This window comes from Hetaerina americana, unplaced genomic scaffold, assembly GCF_022747635.1.
Source record: "Hetaerina americana unplaced genomic scaffold, ioHetAmer1.1.p SCAF_1, whole genome shotgun sequence".
In the NCBI taxonomy this organism is placed as follows: Eukaryota; Metazoa; Arthropoda; class Insecta; order Odonata; family Calopterygidae; genus Hetaerina; species Hetaerina americana.
Window position 1 is genome coordinate 18,482,166 of NW_027286069.1, and position 14,205 is coordinate 18,496,370.

At 43.7% G+C, this 14,205-nt stretch overlaps 1 protein-coding gene across 1 annotated transcript in view; it reads right to left on the reverse strand.

Annotated features, from left to right (window-relative positions):
- The window catches only part of LOC139696888 (zinc finger protein Gfi-1-like), a 141,308-nt gene that overhangs the window by 79,074 nt on the left and 48,029 nt on the right, over window positions 1-14,205 (reverse strand). The window contains exons 2-3 of the mRNA XM_071595772.1: window positions 5,815-7,006; window positions 670-851 (exon numbers count right to left, since the gene is read on the reverse strand). Of these exons, the coding sequence (XP_071451873.1) occupies window positions 670-851; window positions 5,815-7,006 (1,374 nt within the window). The remainder of the gene's footprint in view (window positions 1-669; window positions 852-5,814; window positions 7,007-14,205) is intronic.

Below are 14,205 nucleotides of genomic sequence, written 5' to 3' on the forward strand. Positions count from 1 at the left end.
TTTATTTCCTCTCAAGTTGGTTTGACATCTCAAACTTCGTATGCATTATACGAATATGTGTGCTAGCTCTAACCAACTACGAATAAAAGCATTTTGGAGCTATATTTGACAATTTTTCAGTCAAAATTCAAAATCTAAACGATTACTTGACAATCAGCTTTATTATTTTATCATTATATTATTATAAGAATATTATAATATCATTATAAAATTATTTTAGTATTATCATCATTATTATTATTAGCTATATATTATTATTTTACATTACTCGCTCATGACTTAATTTACAAACCAGAAGTAGGAGGTTAAATTTTGATAGATCCATATGTTAAACCCACTGATCTCTAGAGCCGACATTCGTTGTACATGATTGTCTTCTGTATCTTCCAAATGATAGAATGGTGTTCAGTTGCCACCTTAATCTATAACCGTAACGGATGTGGGTGGATTAACATCTGTTCAACAAATTAACTTTGGGCGAATGAAAGGTAATTATATGCTACAAATATCAAATATTAGGCGTCAAAGGAGAAATTCTGTACGCCTGGGAATTCTGGGGAGTTTATTATTTTGCTAGTTGTTAGCGACTAGTTTATTTTCCGGATGGGTTAAAAACATTTCCCTTGCCATTTAATGTAACAAAACTGTAGAAATGCAAACGTTACTCACCTGTGTGGATATATGTGTGCTTCTTCATGTCGGACTTCTGGTGAAACCTCTTCCCGCAGTATTGGCACGGGTACGGCCTGGTGTCCGAGTGGATGAGTAGGTGGGTGGACAAAGTGGACGACCTCTTGAATGACTTCCCACACTGCTTGCATTCGAAAACCTTCTCAACGTTGTGAACCGCTCTGGGGGATCAAAATAGAAACGAATCCATTAGGTGTGCGTTCGATAAAATCCGATTGGACGGGACCAATATTGATTGGTACCTTTATTGCGGTTTTTTACTTTACTTCTCTTTCAAATCACTTCTTCAAATTTACAAGAAGTGGCACAGTCAATAAATGCCAAATAGAATAAAGTGAAATTTAAATAGAAACTGTGATAAAACCTCAGGATTCCGGGCATGGTCAAATTATATCCGTTCTCTTTTATGGGAATTTAGTACATGATACAGAGGAAACAGTTTAATAGGTCATTGAAGTAAAAATATCTCAAAAGACGGTTTTTTTGGTAGTGCTCAAGTATTTTTAAGAGATCTTATCGTTGATGAAAAAAAGCAGGGTTTTTCACTGACCCAGTAACCTAATTGGTATCATATTTAATGTACTTAAAATTTTACAACGTTACTGCGAACTTGGAAAAAGCCAATTTGCCAACATTTTATTTACATAAAGCATTTTCCAACATAATCTAAAATGTATGTATTAACGACAACTATGCTATTGAGGGGAATTTAATTTATAAAAGTTACATCTAAATTGGGCTGTTTAGGAACAGCCCAATTTAGCTATACAATAAATCACAATTAAAATTAAATACAATAAAAGTTAAATACAATAGTCTTTGCTCCTTTATTCCAAAGTTGATTAGTAAATAATGTTTCCATTATTATTTACACACGCTTTGACGATGACATTAATTGGTAACCAATTTTTATGAGCTATGCCACTTGTTGAGCCGAGTGTTTAAATTTATTATGTCTAAATTTTCTAAATCAATATATATATTATTAAATAATTGCTTTTTTGGTTCAAGATTATTCTATTTTAATTCAGGCTTGCAGCGAATTTTCAGTGAACGTACAGTGAAAGTTTCATTCAGTTAAATACAATGCAGTAGATATTCTCATTTTAAGATTTCAAGAGCTTATTAAAATAGAAATGCAAATGAAATTTATATCCCCGTGAATGTAAGAGTTTCTTAAAATTCGTTCATTTTACATTAAAATCTATTGACTGACTAAATCTAAAATCTATTTTCAAGGAATGACACCTGTCTAAATTCTATTTGATTCTATGTATGGTTGTTTCCTCTCCTTCCTTGATTGCAGCAGGACTCCATCAACGTGGGTTGAGTCCCTCTTCGCGACACTTGTTAAGCGTCGACGCGGGGATTGTTTACGCGAGAGAAAGAGGAGGGAAGAGAGGAAGAAACTTAAACTCCCGCCATAAAAATCATTTCGCAATCGAGACATCCCCCTGTCAATGTGCCAATGCGTTATCCCCGAAATAATACATGGGCGAGCGAATAAAAAGCCATATAACGTTCCTTTTTTATGCCCCTCTGAATCTTCCCCTGGCGCCGGGCAGTGTATCCGTCTGCCGAAGTGCCCTTTCCTCTCCACAACAATGGGGAGAAGGTGAGGAGGGCCCGAAGACCAACTGAAGTAAACCTGCGATCCTCAGGGCGCCAAATAAATTCAGCGGAAGAAAGAGAGCCCACCTATCGGGGGGCATTAGAGAGGGAAGGGGGACGAGAGGAGGAGTGGGCAGGGGCGGAAGGGGCCTCAAGGGGGCCATGAAGCCCCTTCCCCCGACACCCTCACCCTCCTGCCATTCCCTCCCACTCCCCCCAGCCCGGTCGCGTAGCCGCCCCCTACCCTTCTTACATCTCCAGAGGAGTCGGCCGCCTCCACCGCCCTATTCTGCTGCCCCCCCCGCAAATAGCCCCGGCCGCGAACTGACCCATCCGCCCGCCCAACCACCCCATGGGCGGCACCTCTCGGTTCCTCAAAAAAAAGCAACCCTCCTTCCCTCCTCTTACTCCTCCCTCCTCCTCTTCCTCTCCCCCTCCCCCAAAAAGGTTTTCATTCCATTATTTGGCCGTCAGGTGTCGGGTCAGTCTGCCTCTAGTGTGCTCCTCTACGTGGCTCTTCATTTATTTACGCCGACGTTTCCCTTCTTCCCAATCCACCACCGCCCCAACCCTCCCAACACTTTTTTCTCTCTCCTTCCCTCCTTTTTCATCTCCCACGCGGAAACCATCCTTCCCCCTCGACCTCTCGCCCCCACTCCCATCTCCCGCGCCTCAGAGTCTGCCTTCCTCCCTTCTCTCCCTCCCCAATCCCACCCTCGGAGTTTCCTTTTGGGATGCCCGCTTTTTGCCATCTCCCTTCATCTTCATACTTTCTCCTCAATCCCTTCTCTTCATCCCGCATACCCCTTGGTCTCTTCACCACCCTCTCGTCCCCACCCTCCCCTTTCCCTTCGAATTTCTGCTCTCTTTTGTCTTCCGCTTTTTTTTTTGACGGATCCTGGTCCATCAAAGGAGGTGTCGGTGGGAGGGGGTGGAAGTCAGGGAAAGAGAGGGTGTTCTGGTGTGCGAACCGAGCTCCGCGGAGAGCGGGTGGAGGGAATTCCTCATCCCACGCGGGCAAGCAGTACCCTCCCCCCATTCCTTTCCCGTTTTGACTCCACGCTTCCACCCGCCTTTCCTTCCTTCCCTCACTGAAGCGACGGTGGTTCCCTCCTCCGCGGCTGTGATAAAGAGCGTAACCAGCGGGGTATATCCACAGGATCTCGTGATGCGATATGGCCCGAGAGAGAAAGAGAGAGGAAGGGAGAGGGAGTGGGTCGACGCGCGAGTATGTATGTTTTTGGATGGGCGGGGGATTTGTGGATTCAGCGCCTACTGTGCGGGGGGAGAGGATGCTGGTTTTCGGAGGGTGTGTGTGTGGTAGGGGGATAAGTGTGGGTGGTCGGGTGCGTGGAGGGGGTGCTTGGCCGAGGGAGCGGGAAAGCGGGTGGAGGTGGGGGGGTGGAAGGGGTGGAGCGTCTGTTTGTTTCCCTCCTCACTTATTCATGCAACGCACCGGCGCGGCGTGGTCTCCGGCCGTGATGACCCCCTCGAGTGCCGAGCCGATACAACAAGCAAACCCCCCTCCCCCTTCTCAACCCCCCGTCCGCAAACTTCCCTTCCCGCCTCCCCTCCCCCCCTGGACACTCCCTTCTCTCGCACCTACTTCCCCCGCAACCCATCCTTTTTTCCCCGACTCTTTATTTGCACGCCACGACGTCGGTGAGAGGAATTTGGCGCATTTATTATTTTCATTTCCCTCATCGCGTCACGAGAGGTTTTAGGACGAGGCTAGGAAGCAGGCTGGGGAAGGGGGAAGTATGGAGGCGGAGAGGTGTTTATCTACATTTTGTAGTCCAAGCGTACGCGGTGTGGAGGTTTTTGGAGTGGAGGAGTTAGGCTGGGATTCATTAGCAAACGCTGTGAGTGCAGCGTGTGTGACGGAAGAAAAATATTTTAAAGCCTAGACCGTAGTTTTGTGGCGCTAGCAGCTCTCTACCGCAGGTAATCTTCGCTTACCATTATTACTTTGCGTCATATTATTTGTCACATCTGAATTAGCAAAGCATGAGAGGGGTTAATGGCTTTTTCTATCGATATTGTGCGCAAGTTTATCAATCAAGAAAATATTCTAGTCTGTATGGAAATTGTTAATTATTTTTTATTTACAATAAGATTTTCAAATATTTGAATTGATGACATCCATCACAAATCACTAATGAAAGCAGGAGCAACAATTATGTATTCAGTTTTTTTGTACGGTCAATCTTACTGTCAAATTGAGCAAATGTAATACTAAAGAGACCATAAGCAAAACCATGAAAGGAGAAAAGTTCAGATTTATTTATTGAGAAAACAATACCACGAACGAACCATTTTTATTACATATAGGCTGAATACTCTCCAAAATACTATAGTATTCACAATTTTGGTAATTTCTCATAAGATGTCCTGTTTGCGTGATGAAAAAATATTGGTGATCCCGTTTAAAATGATTGTCTTTTAACCATTATTATTCTCAACCTCGTTACTACTTATCCTGAAAATGGAAGATACATCATTCGTTTCCCCTTTGCTTCTGGAAAATCAGCGGCTACCTGTGGCTGATATCCGGGTTAATTGTATTTCGAAGAATAGTTTTACCCATCAGTAACACTAGTGCCAGATTCATTGGTACGCGTCGCTTGAATATTTAAAGTGGGAGGATTTTGGTGAGAATGGCGTGACCTCTGAAAACATTGAAAAGAGTGGACTCAAATAAGTGGACGAGTAGATGTTACTTCCCTTCCTCGTACAGGAAAAAGTATTTCGAAATTTGCTAATGTCTAATGTATTGGAGATAGAATTTAAGGTCGCAATGGAAGTTCGATATGAAGAATTTGGATGGTGTCCACTTCGTAATCAAGTAAGGAATGCGAGTGGAACATTGTTACCTCCGAGTATTCAAAACGGAAAAGCCGGAATTCATTTGATAAATTATTAATTATTCCATGAAGCTTATTTTATATAAATGGTGAAAGTAAATGAATTAAAATATAGAATTTTTTCAGGTGTTTACATGACTATATTTTTGTGTCTTGAAAAGGGTAGTCAAAGCCAAAAGGCGGTTATTAAGGTACTTAATAGCCTCACACTAGGGTGCTTTGACATATAATGCTAGAAATTGGCTAATAATGCATGCAATGATCTGTATTTTTTGAGGAAAATATTTTATAACAGAGGAAATAAGGGTTTTGTAAGCATAATTTACCAGTACCTTAAAAGTTGTTGAAGGAGGGTATAATATACAGCTAAATTATAATCATTTACCGGAAGGTATCAAAGGATTGCACAATATACGACCCATCCGATGGACGGCGTTCTGTATTTAAAGTACTATACACGTAACACCCCAAATACGGATCGTGATATCACCGAAAAATTCTGCCACCACTGGAATTCCAGTTTGGGCCCTCGTTAGCGTGAGAATACAGTACACTAAGCACCGCAACCAACCCGATACCCGAGTGGATTCTATTCTGAGGACGCCTCACGTCCCCATATACGCGCCTCCGTCCCTGCAACTCCCCTCACCTGTGTTGGCTCAGCGATATTTCGTGTCCGAAGGTCTTGTTGCACAGCTCGCATGCGAAGGGCCGCTTTCCGTTGTGCGACCGCCTCGCGTGCACCTCCAGCCCGTGTGGCGTCGAGAACATCTTCTCGCACTTGACGCACGAGTAGACGTCGCCGAGGGGGACGACGGGGCGCAGCAGAAGGGCGCCCGATGGCGGCGTCGACGCCGATGACGCCGAGGACGACGGCACGGGGCTGGGCAGGAGATGGTGGTGGTGGTGGTAGTGGTGCCTCAGGAGCTCGTCGTGGTGGTTGGCGTGGTGGTGGTGGTGGTGCAGGGAGATGCTGTGGACCGTGGTGGTGACACCGCCCGCGCCACCGCCACCGGCCCCTCCTCCCCCGCCTCCTGCTGTACCACCCCCACCCCCGGGGGGTGGCGCTCCGCCGAAGGAAGAGGACGCCGAGGACACGGCGGCCGCTAGCCAGGGTATGGACGAGTAGAGAGACGCTGGGTGGAGGGGCGGCGGTGGCCCCACGGGCCCCTCAGCCTCCTTGTGCGTGGGTGGAGGCGGTGGATAGAGGCCGAAACCGAGCCCCGGGGGTAGGAAATGGCGGAAGGAGCCTGGGGGCGGAGGGTGATGTGGTTGGGGGGCGTAGTCCGGGTGATGGGGCGGCAGGAGGGCGGCGGGGTGGAGGAGAAACGGGGGCGGGAAGGAGGGGGGCGGAGGCGGTGGGGGTGGGGCTGGGTGCGGCTGGGGGTGCAAGGCCTTCCGTTCCGAGTCGGGCCTCAGGAGGGCGCTCACGCTGAAGCTCTCCGATCGCTTCATGGGCTGGGGCGGGGGTTGGGGCTCGGGGTGGGGGTTCGGCGGGGGGCCGGCGGAGGGTGGGAGCGTCGATGGGGGCAGAGTGAGTCCGATGGATCCGTGCGACGGGGGTCGGTGGGGCGGGGAGGGTGTGAGGGGGTGCGGGGGCGAGGAGCAGGAGTTGGGCCGGGGCCTTCCGCCACCGGTAGTCCGGCTGTTGTCGTCGTCATCGTCCTCCTCCACCTCCACGTCCTCTTCCTCGTCGTCCGCCTCCTCCTCTTCCGTCCGGCTTCCTCCACACGCCTCCTCCTCATGTGCTCTCATCCTCCGCCTCCTCTCTGCCTCCTCCCTCGCCCTCTCCTCCTCGCTCTCCTCCTCCTCCATCAGCCGGCTGATCCCGAACTTGATATCTAAGGAAAATATTTGGAGAAGGGCGCGGAAATATAAGCGCAAGGCAAGATATAGAAAAACATGTAACAGAGGAAATATTGAGTTTTTTTAAATAATTCTCCAAAGAAATCATTTGATCACATTGCTTTGCTTCTTTTAAAAGGTGGCTGCGAGTTGGGCTGTTGTTCTAAGGGTAGGTTTCCACAAAAAAATAAACTGTACGTTTCTCTCTGAGATAAAAACGTTAAGTTGACTGAAAAATAATCATCATCACACTTGATTATGTACATCCTTACGTTTCCACTGCGATATTTTGGAATCGATGTGGGACCTTTCCGTTATTGCTTAGATATATATTTTTTAATTTTGGGTGATAAATTATTGTCGGGTAATATTCTCTCTATTATAAGTCTTGGTACAATTTTATTTAACACGCAATAGTACTAAATTCAAGATTAAATAGGCGTTTTAATGACCTTGTCATGAAAGTGTCAAATAAAATGAAAATAAACTTGTAACGATACGTAAATCGGTAAAATTTCTGCAAATTCATGTCAAAATGGTAGAAAATGAATTTTTTTCCCAGCTACTTTTATATTATTCCTTTTTAATATTTTGAGTGATCGAGTCGGTGATTCTTTTCTGTTTGCATATTGTTAAAATATTCATGTTCAATTTTTATTAAATGGTTTTTAAAAATGTCATCGTTTGCTAAAATTATGTTAGTTTATTATACATTTGAATTCACTTCTCAGATACCTACAGTTTTGAGGTTAAAGTTGTTGCATAGTTGATGAAAAACGAACCAATCATAATTGACAAACCCTGTTTTCAAGTGTCGTTTTTAGTTGGTTTCAAGAATTATGGGAACCCGAGCGAAACGCGTAGTTGGAATGGCCGATGCCATTTTGTATGTGCTAGGGTGTAATGGATTCAAAATTTAGCCTGCCTAGCTCAATGCTATTTTTTGAGCAGTTTATAGAGCAAAAACTATTTTATCTCGTGCATGCTATTAATTTATCAAACTTAATATCATGTTATAGAAGTCTTTATTGTTGGAACACTAATACTAAGAACTGATTTTTAGAGAATAAAACGTTAATTTATCCTTGCAAAATCTTTTCCAAAATTCCTGCTCTCCATATTTTTTCAGCTTCAATCAGTGGAAGTTGATCTTTATTAACATTTAAACAATGGGTCGCAAATTGAAATTCCACTGCGTTCTTAAAGCCTGAAGAAATCTGAAGGATTTTATTTGTCGGAGAGTCGTTTTTTGCGAGTTGCGAATAAAGAGAATAAATGAGGGACTGAGGTTTTTGCGGTTCTGTTGCCCTGGGGAAGGAGGGGCGGTTTAAAAATGCACAGAGAGTGAGAGAGAAGAGAGGAAATCACAAACGGCGGGAAATATCGGAGCCTTGGTTAGTTATTCTTCCTCGAGAGATTTACAGCTTTGACGGGCAGAGGAAAAAAAAGAGCGAGCGAGCGCTTCGGTGTATCTTGTTGCGAAATTACTCAATCCCATCAAACTCCACCATGGAAACGAACTCCCGAGATTTTGCGCGTCTGTTTTTTGGTCCCACCTTTTGTTTTCACTACGGACGAAAATCCGCAGGGCGTATAAACCTTGAATGAATCATTTTGATTTGCTCCAGATTTTCCCTGTTACTAAAAACTCTTTTCAGATAGGCTTGCTTGTTTTTTGTAAGCTCCGGCTTTGTTTATTCGAGAATAAATTGCTTTGAATTCGTCTACCATTAGGGATAGACACACAACGGATGAACCGGATGACATCAAGCGTGAATGTCCATTTTCAATTTGATTCACTAGCGGTATGCGAATGCTTTGTCCATTTAGACTTCGTCTCAAAAAGTGATGCATGTATCGTAGGCCAGTGGCTAGAGATGGTTCGTTCTACCCAAAATAGCGTCTAGTATCTCAATTTATGCATGTATTTACCGTGTACCTTAACATCACTTGAATATTGATTTGGGCTTGGGAGAGAGCTGTGGCATAATGTGTAAAGAAATATGATCATTTCATTTTTTTTATTACTGATCTGTCATTTTAATTTCACTCTTTCATTATATTGTTCTTTGTAAGATATTATTAGAAAGGGTTGCCAGATTCGCTATGGGAAATAAATGTTTACATTAAACCTGTGTGTTGATAAACATTAACATTCCCACAGTAATTTTTCCTGAACCAATTGCCCCCGGTAGTATTTGGCCATTTTACTCGTGTTTTGAACATGTTTTCCGTAATTATATTACCTTTTTTTTCTTTTTATCACAAAAATTTCTCATCCGATAGCTTTTCTCTAATGCGAATTGGTAATTACTTTGTGCAGTTCTTACTGGTCGCTAGTGTCTTAAATTTTGTAGCCACAAGCTTTCTTTTCTGAATACTTACATATAGGAAAGAGAATCGGAAGAACACATGTAATTTCCACTGATATATTATATTAACGAACCGGATTTCGGCTCTATGAGTCATACTGAAGTCAAGGTGAATTTTTTACTGGTAACCTGAAGATGACTCAACGACTCGGAACCCTGGTCGTGAAAATAAAGTATTAGTGGAAACAATTCGTGTTTGCGAGTCCTTGTTCCTATACGTCTATATTTTTCTTCAAAATTTCTACTTTGCCTCATAAATTAATCGACAATTATACTATATTTCCCATTGTGCCATCAGCAAAATATGCTCACCGAGAGTCCCTAACATTTTCTCTATTTTATTCCTCTTTTTTTCTTCTCTATTTCCTTGGTGGATTAAGTTATGCAGCTTTCCATAATTACGGTGTTTCACATGATGTTGTAAAATAGCTGTTTCAAGGTGACTTGTGAAAATGAAAAATTAAAATATTAATATCATTCAGCATTAGTCAAACTTCATATTGAATAAACGTTGTTCATACGAAAATCACCACCGAGAGAATAGTCTCATATATTAAAACACTAATACAATATAATGCTAGTGTTAAGACTGGTTTGCTGGAACTGATTCTTAATGCACATATGAGCTAATGGTAGAAACATCGCAACTGGTGGAAATGAAGGTTTTATTTGAAAACTCTAGGTTTTTCATACTATATACAGGTATGTAACTTCTAGCTTTCGGCGAACTGTGTGTTATAGCGGACGTTTGATTTTCATTTGGTTGCCCCTAGTATGATCACGTAATGTGGAGGAAATACCTAATTGCTATTAAGCTCTTCATGATGCTTCTAAAATTTAAAATATCTTGATTTATTCGTCAACCGCTTCATCTTGCTCTTCAAGATTTTTATACTGCGATTCCCTCTGTCCGACCTTATACTTATTGTATAACTTGTGAATAAATAATTCCGGTCGCACGATACTTATACTGTTCAATCCAGGTTGGACTCGCACTCAATTATTATGTTTGATGCATGATAGGACTGACTTAATTTAATCGTGGAATGTGGCCACTCCGCCATGCCCTCCTTCGGAGTAAGTGACTCAATTCCCATCGTGCGCTTTCCACGGAATTATCCCCCGCTCCTCTTCCGACGCCTCTACGACCGTGCTTCGCATATTTTGAATCACCAACGCGGGACGGATCCCCCGCAGCCCGTGTACGCTGTCGGAGTGTACACTGTGTCTTCCGTGTCGTCCTTGTCTCGGAATTGATGTCTCCACTCTTATCAAATCACTATTTCTCTCGCTTAGGAGTTAAGGAATCTGAGGGATCCCGTCGTCGCCCATACCCTCCCTCTGTCTAGTCGAATACCACATGACATTACGACGAGCCCATTTCCACGTGGAAATATGGGTCTCGTGGGGGGGGGGGGGAAGAGTGTGTGGGAGGGTACTCGGGTGTAAGTGGGGAAAACCAGGCGATCCGCGTCGTTCGATCGGGGACGCGTTGTCATCGGGGCAGAGAGGCTACGGCCTTCCCACCAGCCCGCTTCCCGCGTTTTCTAAAGGCGCGCTCGGGGAACGACCCGGAGAGCACGCGGGGGTGGGACTTTTGCACGTTAACGCGAAGGTTTTGGGGCGGGAAGGGATGGGGGGATGACGGTGGTGGCGTGGACGACACTCCTCTTCGAATATTGAAACTTCCCTCCGGGGATTGAGGGTGGGCCAGGCGGACGGATGGCTCTCGGATAAAGCAGGCGGGTCCGCCGCGGCGGCCACGGGACGGCGTCGCCCGCCCCGGCCGATCCCGCCCGCGTGGGAACCACCGTGTTCGGTCGTGCGACGCCCCATTGCTTAGGCATTCCGTGGGAGCGCGCGCGTCCCACTCCCCGTTTTCCCTCTTCCCCCATGGGCCTCGTTCCGCACCTCTCTCTCTCCGGTGAATGATGCATTACGAGGTGATTCGTTTGGGGAGATGGATCTGGTGGTTTTAGTTCCCTGGTCTATTTCCGAATTTTGGAGCATCCCATCGCTCCCTCGCCCTTCCGGGGTCGCTGTCTCTTTTCCCTCAGCAGCTGCTCTCTTTACACCCGGCGACTTCCCGGAATTCCCAAAATGGATTGATTGTGGCCTGGGGAAGGTCGCTCCAATGTTTCAGGCGAGGTTACGATGCTAATTGAAGGTGCTCGCCACTCGGGGGAAAAACGGGTGATTTTGACGGCTGGAGAATACAGGGGAATGGTGGTTTGCGGTGATGATGGAGGAACATTCACGCAACGAAGTAATATTTTTGTTTTAATTTCATATTATTTATCATTAATGAGTCAAGGTCTGGTTTACCTTCGTTGACAAGAGGTGTTAATAGTTTGTTCCAATTTTTAACGAAATTTTAGACCCTAGGAAATTCCACCCCCCAATGCAATGACTGCGGTTCAATGTGGAATCAGTCAGTAGATGTCATTCAATTTACCCACACACTTACTAAATATATTTTGAATTCAAATTTAGGGATATATTGACTTAATTGCATTTTAAAAATAATTTTGACGAATAACAATGCATGGAATGTTGGAATTTATATCCATCATTTACAAGGGAGGTATGTTTTAACTATACGCGACATACTTTGTCTTTCAACAGCAAATAAAACTTCCGCAGGCCGCTGAAGAAGCAGCGATTGCAAGTACATAAATCCCTCTCGAGTCTATGATACTCATTGGGATACAGTTGTTCGTTGATTGTACCCGTTCTCCGAAGCTTTGCTTTCAACCGCCACCCCTATGTGATTTCGAATTCAATCGGCTGCTCTGAGTTGTGTTCCTACAAAATTGGTTTCGGTAAGAGAAGGGAGGAACAACGTTAGAAGGGGTTCTGGACTGGTTTGCAGCTAGGGTGAGAGCTATGAGACATACTAGAGCGTTAAGTGTTCATCGCGTGATTCTAGTTTCGGCAGATGGAGAGGTGGGGAGGGTTTCATCGGGGTTCGAGTATTTATGCTCACAGTAGGGGGTGTGTGGAGTATAAGAGTTGTAGGAGACAGAAGGGTGATCCTTGAATGTAAAATAGCGTCATAGTTTGTAACATTAATTTTGCCAGAAGTGCTTCACCAGTTGGCCTTTTTGGAAGCCACACCATTTTCGGTAATGCAAGTTGAAGGAGATATGGAATCGATTGTAATTGAAAAATGTAGCCTCCACCAGCAGCATAAAATTTAAACAAACGTTATTCACTTTCCAAAAGAATAAAATTGTAATTTTTCACTGTGAATGTTGCGACTAACAAATTATAAAAAAGTAGTCGTCATTAGTTGCACATTCTTTATTGATACCAATAATATAATACAACTATTTACGGTGCATTGGAACGAACTGTACGCAATTAATTACTGCGGAAAATAGCAAATTGATTATTTCACAATGTGTTTGAATTCCAGATATTAGTGTGTGCCTCTGCTAAGCACTCTTGGTTACTTCAGTATTAACAAGAGACTATAATGAATGTATTTGGAGCATAGATTAACATGGTTCCATTCGTTTTATACCACCATATCTAACACATAATTTAGTGATCATATGTATGCACACAATAATCAGTCAAGTGTACTTGACCTTCAAATTTCGTGAAATATTTACTTGAAACAAAATAAAGTTGATATCTGGGACTAATTGTGAGGAAAATCTTAAAAGAAGTTAGAAGAGAAAATTGCCAGTTATGTTTCAATTTTTGCACTTCCAAAAGAGTAATAAAAGTGTTTAGTGTATAGTAATTATACATTCCTTCATTTTCGGTGAAATATATGCGAAAGGTAAATAAACTTACCACTGGTTAAATATTAACTATATTCAATCAAATAGGGAAACGTGCACCAACTTTGCCGAAATTTCTTCCCGTTATTACCCGTCTATGACTTCCATTTATAGAATATCATAGCTACCATTCTGCCTTAGTAACTTTTGTATAAGAACGTAATGTGGATGGAAAAACCAATGTCCACGAGATTAAAAAAACATTGCTGGGACTCGTGATAGCAATCCCTGAGTGGGTCCCCCTTGATTCCCCCAAATCCCTATCAGTCCTCCATTCATCCCATCTCGCTCAAAATCAGCAATGAAATTGGTTGTTTGGAAAACCACCTCGACGGACCGGACCATCTAAGGAGCAGATCCGGTCTGAGGACTTACGTCAAGCTGACTGCGATCGAATGTGTAGCGTGCGCCGAAGAAAGGGTTTCGATTGGTTGGTGGTGGGACTGAATGATACCAAAGGTTAGTAGCACGGTGGTCTTCACTCCTGCATATAGGATACCCGTCAGATTTTATGAGGCAACTGCAGTGTGGGGAGTGGAGGAAAGTGGAAATAGAGCACTCAGGGTGGGCTTGCTTTTCAGAACAGGGTATCAGAGGTGATGGTTGGCGTGGGGCTGTGAAGAGTTGATATTGGTGTGGGGTGATTTTATTATTATTAGGGAATCTACCGGTTAAGATAAGTTTTGGATGGATACAACTACGAAATAAATATTTTGTTTCTTCTAACAAACACAACCCAACATCCTATTCTACAAGTCCTTCATCTCTCTCTGTGTGCTTCCTTCCTCCCTTCATCTCGTTCAACATCCCTATCCTATTCCAGCCCTTTCCTCGTTTGCCTAACATTCTTCCCTCTATTAGTCTTCAACATCCCACTGCCAATCAATATGCTTGTGAGTGTGTGTATATATATATATATATATATATATATATATATATATATATATATATATACACACACACACACACCATAAATACAGTAATCAATCCTACCAGTGAAGCTGCAGGTGCCCAGAGACTTGTCCGGGAATC